At 46.7% G+C, this 10797-nt stretch overlaps 1 protein-coding gene across 3 annotated transcripts in view; it reads left to right on the plus strand.

The window, feature by feature from the left end:
* The window catches only part of LOC139366868 (SH2/SH3 adapter protein Nck1-like), a 48804-nt gene extending 38270 nt beyond the window's left edge, over positions 1-10534 (plus strand). For all 3 annotated transcript variants that reach the window (XM_071104566.1, XM_071104564.1, XM_071104567.1), the window contains 2 exons: positions 4977-5740; positions 10149-10534. In XM_071104566.1, the coding sequence (XP_070960667.1) occupies positions 4977-5740; positions 10149-10349 (965 nt within the window). In that variant the 3' untranslated portion in view covers positions 10350-10534. The remainder of the gene's footprint in view (positions 1-4976; positions 5741-10148) is intronic.
* The last annotated feature ends 263 nt before the right edge of the window (positions 10535-10797 follow it).

Raw genomic sequence — 10797 nt, forward strand, 5'->3', positions numbered from 1 at the left:
AGTGATGACCATCCCCACGGCCTTCACAATAAACAGGCGCCAATCAGACCGGTGTCTTGTACACCAGGAAATATAGATCTTTTTTTTTTGCTACTGCTCGACTAAAGAAATCTCGGTCGACCAACAGCCTATTGACCAAACAATGGACCATTCTGCAAAATGGGGTCAGCCCTAGTGACTGTAGAAGGTTTTAGGGTGTATATGTTGGAGTGGTTTAGAGAGCTCAGTGGTAGCTCTGACGAAGGACATGAGGCCGATACGTTAGCTAAATTAAGTGATACTGGCAAGCACAATGTGCAAGTTTTTCCTGATCTATCGCACAGTCCCATACATTGGTGTTATTGTTGCTTCCTGAGATGAGTAGAGTACTTTGATGAATGAATGTATACCAGTTTAGATTAGGACAGACGGGCCTCTCATTTTACACAACCAGGCTTATACATGACTACTACTATTAGGACTGGAACAATTGCCTAACAGCACAGCCCTGACAAGCTCAGACACGTTGACATCACGACAGACACACCAGATGCCCTAGAATACCACCTCTTATCTTAGTCCAGTGTCATCCTCCTATCACTCCAGAGGATACCGACTACCATAGACTACACCATGACTAGCTGATATTACCGGGGGTGCGGGTGGGTGGGTGGGATGGTGGGGGATGCCAGCCAGGTAAACAAAGTGATCAGTCTCGGGCCTCATGCTATTTTAATGCAAAGTGGTTGTTTTGAATAGTGGAGGGAAAAAATAAATTCCCTTGATGCCCAGTGTGATAACACTACTGTCTCCTCTCTAGTTCTATACAGTTGAAGTCTGAAGTTTACATACACCTTATCCAAATACATTTAAACTCAGTTTTTTTTACCTTTACTGACATTTAATCCTAGTAAAAATTCCCTCTCAGTTAGGATCACCACTTTATTTTAAGAATGTGAAATGTCATCATAATAGTAGAGAATTATTTATTTCAGCTTTTATTTCTTTCATCACATTCCCAGTGAGTCAGAAGTTTACATACTGTCAATTAGTATTTGGTAGCATTGTCCATCAGCTTCTCCATGTGGTCTCCCTAAAGACTGGTTATCAGTTTAAAGACTGGTAGCTCTTTGTCTAGGAGTCTAGTAATTGCCTTATAGAGGATAGCTTTTTGTCTAGGAGTCTAGTACGGCCTTATAGAGGGTAGCTTTTTGTCTAGTACGGCCTTATAGGCCTTATGACTTTACTTTTGACCTTTTTAGTTTTGAGTTAACAGGGTCTGTTCTCAGGGCCTGTACTGACCTGTTGTTTTTTTCTCACTGTGTTGTGGCTCTCTCCATGTGGAGTCTAATGATGGGGTCTACCTGCCTGGCCTTAGTTCTGCTGGCTCATCAAACTACCATGGGACTGGCTGTCTGTCAGCTGGCTGGCTGTCTGCTGTCTCTGTCTGTCGGTTGTCTCTCTGTCTGTCGGCTTGCTGTCTGTCTGGCTGGGTCTGGCTGTCTGTCAGATGGCTGTCTGTCTGTCAGCTGTCTCTGTCTGTCGGTTGTCTCTCTGTCTGTCGGCTTGCTGTCTGTCTGGCTGGGTCTGGCTGTCTGTCAGATGGCTGTCTGTCTGTCAGCTGTCTCTGTCTGTCGGTTGTCTCTCTGTCTGTCGGCTTGCTGTCTGTCTGGCTGGGTCTGGCTGTCTGTCAGATGGCTGTCTGTCTGTCAGCTGTCTCTGTCTGTCGGTTGTCTCCCTGTCTGTCGGCTTGCTGTCTGTCTGGCTGGGTTGCTCAACAACAGCCTGAAGGGGTAATATAGACTAGCCGGCTCAGACTGTGGCCTAAATAGCACCCTATTACCTATGGGCCCTTGTAAACAGTAGTGCACTATGTAGAGAATAGGGTGCTATTTGAGATGTAACCGCAGACGACCTCACTCCTTCACAGACCAGACGGTCTCTGGTTCACCCTGTTACCGAGGAGACCTCCTTCACAGACCAGACAGTCTCTGGTTCACCCTGTTACCAAGGAGACCTCCTCACTCCTTCACAGACCAGATGGTCTCTGGTTCACCCTGTTACCAAGGAGACCTCCTCACTCCTTCACAGACCAGACGGTCTCTGGTTCACCCTGTTACCAAGGACACTCCTTCACAGACCAGACGGTCTCTGGTTCACCCTGTTACCAAGGACACTCCTTCACAGACCAGACCGTCTCTGGTTCACCCTGTTACCAAGGACACTCCTTCACAGACCAGACGGTCTCTGGTTCACCCTGTTACCGAGGAGACCTCCTTCACAGACCAGACGGTCTCTGGTTCACCCTGTTACCAAGGAGACCTCCTCACTCCTTCACAGACCAGACAGTCTCTGGTTCACCCTGTTACCAAGGAGACCTCCTTCACAGACCAGACGGTCTCTGGTCCACCCTGTTACCAAGGACACTCCTTCACAGACCAGACGGTCTCTGGTTCACCCTGTTACCAAGGAGACCTCCTCACTCCTTCACAGACCAGACGGTCTCTAGTTCACCCTGTTACCAAGGAGACCTCCTCACTCCTTCACAGACCAGACGGTCTCTGGTTCACCCTATTAGCAAGGAGACCTCCTCACTCCTTCACAGACCAGACGGTCTCTGGTTCACCCTGTTACCAAGGAGACCTCCTCACTCCTTCACAGACCAGTCGGTCTCAAAAAACACACAACCATTTTTCCAGACAAAGATGGGAGTCACAAAAAGCATAACTAGAGATAAAATGAATCACTAACCTTTGATGCTCTTCATCAGATGACACTCATAGGACATCATGTTACACAATACATGTATGTTTTGTTCGATAATGTGCATATTTATATCCAAAAATCTCAGTTTACATTGGCGCCTTGCGTGCAGTAATGTTTTGATTCCAAAACATCCGGCAATTTTGCAGAAATACTCAAAATAAACATTGATAAAAGATACAAGGGTTATTCACATAACTAAAGATAGACTTCTCCTTAATGCAACCGCTGTGTCAGATAAAAAAAAAAAAAGGAAAAGGCATAATCTGAGAATGGCGCTCAGAGCCCAATCCAGCCAGAGAAATATCCGCCATTTTGGAGTCAACAGAAGTTAGAAATAACACTATAAATATTCACTTACCTTTGATGATCTTCATCAGAATGCACTCCCAGGAAACCCAGTTTGACAATAAATGACTGATTTGTTCCATTAAGTTCCATAAAATCCATTTATGTCCAAATAGCCACTTGTTGTTAGCGTGTTCAGCCCACTAATTCATCTTCATGAGGCGCGAGCACTTCGTCCAGACAAAAATTCAAAGTTCCGTTACAGGTCGTAGAAACATGTCAAACGATGTATGGAATCAATCTTGAGGATGTTTTTAACATAAATCATCAATAATGTTCCAACCAGAGAATTCCTATGTCTGAAGAAAAGCTCTTGAACGAGAGGTAACTCTGTCGGGGGCTCGTGTCACGAGCCTGAGACACTGCCAGACCACTGACTCAAACAGGTCTCATGAGCCCCTCCTTTATAGTAGAATACTCATTCAAGTTTCTAAAGACGGTTGACATCTAGTGGAAGCCATAGGAAGGTGCAACTTTATCCATATCCCACTGTGTGTTCGGTAGGCCAAGCTTTGAAAAACTACAAACCTCAGATGTCCCACTTCCTGGTTGGATTTTTCTCATTTTTCTTTTTTTGCCTGCCATATGAGTTCTGTTATACTCATAGACATCATTCAAACAGTTTTAGAAACTTCAGAGTGTTTTATATCCAATACTACTAATACTATGCATATATTAGCATTTGGGACAGAGTAGGAGGCAGTTCACTCTGGGCACGCTATTCCTCCAAAAGTGAAAATGCTGCCCCCTATCCCAAAAAGGTTAAGTTTGCTGATGACACGACAGTGGTAGGCCTGATCACCGACAAAGATGAGACCGCCTATAGGGAAGAGGTATGAGACCTGACCATGTGGTGCCAGGACATCAACCTCTCCCTCAATGTTAGCAAGACAAAGGAGCTGATTGTGGACTACAGGGCCGAACACAACCCATTCACATCGACAAGGCTGTAGTGGAGTGGGTCGAGAACTTCAAGTCCCTCCGCTAAAGATCTATCATGGTCCACAACCACCAACATAGTCGTGAAGAGGGCACAACAATGACTCTTCCCCTGCAGAAGGCTTAAAAGATTTGTCATGGGCTCTCAGATCCTCAAAAAAGTCTACAGCTGCATCATCTCTATACCAGGCGGTGTCAAAGGAAGGCCCTAGAAAATGTCTACAGCTGCATCACCTCTATACCAGGCGGTGTCAAAGGAAGGCCCTAGAAAATGTCTACAGCTGCATCACCTCTATACCAGGCGGTGTCAAAGGAAGGCCCTAGAAAATGTCTACAGCTGCATCACCTCTATACCAGGCGGTGTCAAAGGAAGGCCCTAGAAAATGTCAGACTCCAGCCACTCAAGTCTTCGACTGAAAAAAAATATAAGAAATTTGAAATCATTTAAACTTTCACTTTTGATTCTTAAGTATATTTGGGCAATTACATTTATTTTTGATACTTACGTATATTTAAAACCAAATACTTTTGGACTTTTATTCAAGTATTTTTTTACTGGGTGACTTTCACTTTTACTTCAGTCGTTTTCTATATTAAGGTATCTTTACGTTTACTCAAGTATGACAATTGGGTAGTTTTTCCTCCACTGCTGGTGATGATGGTAGTACGTATTTACTACTGTGTATGTGTGACTCACTTGGTAGTGTTTGCAACGGCAGGATTGTGGGTTTGTTTCCCGCTTGGGCCACCCCAAGTCGCTTTGGATAAAAGGGTCTTCTTAAATGGCATATATTATTTATTATTATATTAGCTATGATCACACACACAAGTTTCACCCTTTTTATAAGATCTCATGGTGCATCGCTCCCTGTCCTAACAGACCATAATATAACTGTCTGAATACCCTCTCAGTAACTATGACAACCTCTCCTGGTATTTCCCAACAGGCATCGGGAAGGTGAAGCGGAAAACGGGAATGCGTGACACGGCCTCGAACGCCGACGCCGACACGTGCTCCGACAATGGCGAGCGCCTTTACGACCTCAACCTGCCGGCGCTCGTCAAGTTCAGCTACACCGCCGAGCGTGAGGACGAGCTCTCATTGGTTAAGGGTACACGCGTCATCGTCATGGAGAAGTGTAGCGATGGCTGGTGGCGTGGGGGGTACCAGGGCTGTTCTGGATGGTTCCCTTCCAACTACGTGACGGAGGACGCAGATGGGACAGCGGGGGGAGGAGGGGGTGACAGTTTGGGGGACCCAATAGGGTCACTGACTGAGAAGCTAGCAGCAGTGGTTCACAGTGTGTCTAACGGGAACCGGAGACTCCACACGGTGCAGGCGCTGTACCCTTTCAGCTCGGGGAACGACGAGGAGCTGAACTTTGAGAAGGGAGAGGTGATGGAGGTGGTAGAGAAACCAGACAACGACCCTGAGTGGTGGAAGTGCCGTAAAGCAGATGGACAGCTGGGACTAGTGCCTAAGAACTACGTCAATGTGCTACCTCCCCAGCAGGACTCCACTGCCCAGAATGCCTCACCGGGCCCCGCGGGGCCGCCCACGCCCGACTGTGACTACATCTCTCCAGCCACGGTGGGGCGGTTTGCTGGGAAGCCGTGGTACTATGGCAAGGTGACGCGTCATCAGGCAGAGGTGGCTCTCAACCAGAGAGGAGTGGAGGGAGACTTCCTCATCAGAGACTCTGAGTCATCGGTGAGTCCTGACCTTCATATATAGCCCAGGGTTTTAGACGTTTATAATTTAGGGAGTCTTCCTCATCAGAGACTAGGTCATCGGTGAGTCCTGACCTTCATATATAGCACAGGGTTTTAGACGTTTATAAGTTAGGGAGTCTTCCTCATCAGAGACTAGGTCATCGGTGAGTCCTGACCTTCATATATAGCCCAGGGTTTTAGACGTTTATAAGTTAGGGAGTCTTCCTCATCAGAGACTAGGTCATCGGTGAGTCCTGACCTTCATATATAGCCCAGGGTTTTAGACTTCCTCATCAGAGACTAGGTCATTAGTGAGTCCTGACCTTCATATATAGCACAGGGTTTTAGACGTTTCTAAGTTAAGGAGACTTCCTCATCAGAGACTAGGTCATCGGTGAGTCCTGACCTTCATATATAGCCCATGGTTTTAGACGTTTATCAGTTAGGGAGACTTCCTCATCAGAGACTAGGTCATCGGTGAGTCCTGACCTTCATATATAGCCCAGGGTTTTAGACTTCCTCATCAGAGACTAGGTCATCGGTGTGTACCACCATCCCGAACTCTGACATGGATTTCCGCAAAGTCATAGAGACATCTTTAGCTGTGACTATTAGCCTAGCCTGGGTGCCAGTCTGTTTTCTACACTTTATTACAACCACGATAGCCTTGCCTGGGTGTCTGTTTTCTGCTCTCTTGTCTATCTCATTATAGAACTGGTGTGCCAATTGGCTTGACCATGGCGTAGTGTCTTTATTTAGACAGGGAGTCAATGCTGAGACCAAGGTGTCTTTATTTAGACAGGGAGTCAATGCTGAGACCGAGGTGTCTTTATTTAGACAGGGAGTCAATGCTGAGACCAAGGTGTCTTTATTTAGACAGGGAGTCAATGCTGAGACCAAGGTCTCTTTATTTAGACAGGGAGTCAATGCTGAGACCAAGGTGTCTTTATTCAGACAGGGAGTCAATGCTGAGACCAAGGTGTCTTTATCTAGACAGGGAGGACAAGCGTGACTGTAGACTTTAGCAGAGTTTTTTTTTTGATACTGCGAAAATGATCAATGACGGGCTATTTAGACACTGAGAATCTGAGATCAATAAAAACGACCCTGTCTTGAATCCATCAATAGCCAAGGCCCAGGGTGTGTGGAGGAGACATATTGTACAATATATGAGGAGAAATTATAGTCCTAAAGAAGCATTCCAGTTTCACTGACTCAACCACTGATATGCATCTCGCCTCACTGACTGGCGATGGTCAATGTCCTCGTGCCAGAAGCCTGTCTCTTGTTTTACTTAGTGAAACAATGCTGTTCCCTCAATAGGCCCATTTGGAAGTTGATGACATGGCAGCCTGCAGTCAAACTAGGCTTTTCTTTTCAGCAGGAACCATTTGCTTTCCAACCTGTGATTGTATTTGAAATCTTGCTAAAAGCCTGTTTTGTCTGCATGCTGTTCACTTTTGTCTGCGGTGGTCTATACGGTCTGTACAGGCGGTGGTCTGTACAGGCGGTGGTCTGTACAGGCGGTGGTCTGTACAGGCGGTGGTCTGTACAGTCTATACAGGCGGTGGTCTATACAGTTTGTACAGGCGGTGGTCTATACAGACGGTCTATACAGGCGGTGGTCTATACAGTCTATACAGGCGGTGGTCTATACAGACGGTGGTCTATACAGTCTATACAGCCTCCTCTCTTCTGTGAAGGCTTTAATATGGAGTTGGTCCCCCACCTTTGCTGCTATAACAGCCTCCATTCTTCTGGGAAGGCTTTCCACTAGATGTTGTAACATTGCTGTGGGACTTGCTTCCATTCAGACACGAGCATTAGTGAGGCCTGATTAGGCCTTACTCGCAGTCGGCATTCTAATTCATCCCAAAGGTGTTCGGTGGGGTTGAGGTCAGGACTCTGAGCAGGCCAGTCAAGTTCTTCCACACCGATCTCAACAAACCATTTCTGTATGGATCTCGCTTTGTGCAAGGTGGCGTTGTCATGCTGAAACAGGAAAGGTCCTTCCCCAAACTGTTGCCACACAGTTGGAAGCACATGATCATCTAGAATGTCATTGTGTGCTGTAGCGTTGATTTTCCTTCACTGGAACTAAGAGACCTAGTCCAAATGCTGAAAAACAGCCCCAGACCATTATTCCTCCTCCACCAAACTTTACAGTTGGCACTATGCATTGGGGCGGGTAGAGTTCTCCTGGCATCGGCCAAACCCAGATTAGTCTGTCAGACTGCCAGGTGGTGAACCCAAACCCATTTCAAGAAGAGGCAGTTTGGAAGTCGAAAGTGAGTGTTGCTACAGAGGACATATTATTTTTTACTTCAGCACTTGGCAATCCTGTTCTGTGAGCTTGTTTAGCCTACTATTTTTCTGTTGATCCGTTGTTGCTTCTAGAAGTTTCCGGAGCAGCTCTAGCAGGGCAAACATTTGACAAACTTACGTGTTGGAAAGGTGGTATCCTGGAAAGAGATTTGTCTTTTTCTTTGCAACTCTGCCTAGCAGGCCAGCATCCCGGAGTCGCCTCATCACTGTCGACGTTGAGACTGGACAGAGGAACTCTGCCTAGCAGGCCAGCATCCCGGAGTCGCCTCATCACTGTCGACGTTAAGACTGGACAGAGGAACTCTGCCTAGCAGGCCAGCATCCCGGAGTCGCCTCATCACTGTCGACGTTGAGACTGGACAGAGGAACTCTGCCTAGCAGGCCAGCATCCCGGAGTCGCCTCATCACTGTCGACGATGAGACTGGACAGAGGAACTCTGCCTAGCAGGCCAGCATCCCGGAGTCGCCTCATCACTGTCGACGTTGAGACTGGACAGAGGAACTCTGTCTAGCAGGCCAGCATCCCGGAGTCGCCTCATCACTGTCGACGTTGAGACTGGACAGAGGAACTCTGCCTAGCAGGCCAGCATCCCGGAGTCGCCTCATCACTGTCGACGTTGAGACTGGACAGAGGAACTCTGCCTAGCAGGCCAGCATCCCGGAGTCGCCTCTTCACTGTCGACGTTGAGACTGGACAGAGGAACTCTGCCTAGCAGGCCAGCATCCCGGAGTCGCCTCTTCACTGTTGACGTTGAGACTGGACAGAGGAACTCTGCCTAGCAGGCCAGCATCCCGGAGTCGCCTCTTCACTGTCGACGTTGAGACTGGACAGAGGAACTCTTCCTAGCAGGCCAGCATCCCGGAGTCGCCTCTTCACTGTCGACGTTGAGACTGGACAGAGGAACTCTGCCTAGCAGGCCAGCATCCCGGAGTCGCCTCTTCACTGTTGACGTTGAGACTGGACAGAGGAACTCTGCCTAGCAGGCCAGCATCCCGGAGTCGCCTCATCACTGTTGACTGGTGTTTTGCGGTGCCTATGTAATGACGCTGCCAGTTGAGGACTTGTGGGGCGTCTGTTTCTCAAACTAGACACTAATGTACTTGTCCTCTTGCTCAGTTGTGCACCGGGGCCTCCCACTCCTCTTTCTATTCTGGTTAGAGACAGTTTGCACTGTTCTGTGAAGGGAGTAGTACACAGCGTTGGACGAGATGTTCAGTTTCTTGGCAATTTCTCGCATGGAATAGTTATCATTTCTCAGAACAGGAATAGACTGACGAGTTTCAGAAGAAAGGTCTTTGTTTCTGGCCATTTTGAGCCTGTAATCAAACCCACAAATGCTGATGCTCCAGATACTCAAGTAGTCTAAAGAAGGCCAGTTTTATTGCTTCTTTAATCAGGACAACAGTTTTCAGCTGTGCTAACATCATTTCAAAAGGGTTTTCTAATGATCAATTAGCCTTTTAAAATGATAAACTTGGATTAGCTAACTCAACGTGCCATTGGAACATAGGAGTGATGGTTGCTGATAATGGGCCTCTGTACGCCTATGTAGATATTCCATAAAAAATCAGCCGTTTCCAGCTACAATAGTTATTTACAACATTAACAATGTCTACGCTGTTTTTCTGATCAATTTGATGTTATTTTAATGGGCCACAAAAAATGTGCTCTTCTTTCAAAAACAAGGACATTTCTAAGTGACGCCAAACTTTTGAACGGTAGTGTGTGTATATATATATATATTAGTCTCTGTTGTAACCAATGAGCTTTATCTTGACATCTAGCCACTTGGCTAGCAAGTTAACAAATCAAATGCACTGCTGGAGCCCTGAGCTGGACATCATTGATTTCTTATATTATACTTATAGTTATAAACGGTGGCGTAGCTCTCAGCCCTGCCTTGCCGAGGAGGAACCTGTTAGCGTTTCAACTTGAAACTGTTGGTGCTCATTGGTCCTCTTTTAGATGAAAATGCCCTACAGTCACAAGTAGTAGAATCTGTCATGAGATTAATAGTGTTTACTGTCTGCTCAGTTTACAGCCTGTATTGACCTTTCTCTGTCTCCCTCTCTCTCCCCAGCCCAATGATTTCTCCATCTCTCTGAAGGCCCAGGGGAAGAACAAGCATTTCAAGGTTCAGTTGAAGGATGGTTTGTACTGCATTGGCCAGAGGAAGTTCAGTTCTCTGGAGGACTTGGTGGATCACTACAAGAAGGCTCCCATCTTCACCAGCGAGCAGGGAGACAAGCTCTACCTGGTTAAGGCCCTGGCTGCCTCTTGATCACACACTCTTAAACACACTCACACACAGAGGGAAACCAACAGTACATACACTCACAGAGACTTCACATCGCTAGGACTACTTATGTGCCAGGAGCTGTGTGCAAGAAGAAAGGGGAGGAGGAGAAGAAGAAGAAAGGGGAGGAGGAGAGAGAGAAGAAGAAGAAGATGAGAGAGAAGGAGGAGTGGAGAGGGGAGGGAAAAGGACATTCTGGATTCTGTCAGACCTGTAGGTGGATCATGTGTTTATGTCTTCTAGGTCATTATGCCATCTACTAAATCTATACTGAACAAAAATATAAACGCAACATGTAAAGTGTTGATGAGCTGAAATAAAACATCCCCTAAAAATATTCCATACACACAAAATGCTTATTTCTCTCAACTTTGGTGCACATCCCTGTTAGTGAGCATTTCGTTGCCAAGATAGCCTATCCACCTGACAGGGG

Source organism: Oncorhynchus clarkii, chromosome 15, assembly GCF_045791955.1.
Source record: "Oncorhynchus clarkii lewisi isolate Uvic-CL-2024 chromosome 15, UVic_Ocla_1.0, whole genome shotgun sequence".
NCBI classification, from domain to species: Eukaryota; Metazoa; Chordata; class Actinopteri; order Salmoniformes; family Salmonidae; genus Oncorhynchus; species Oncorhynchus clarkii.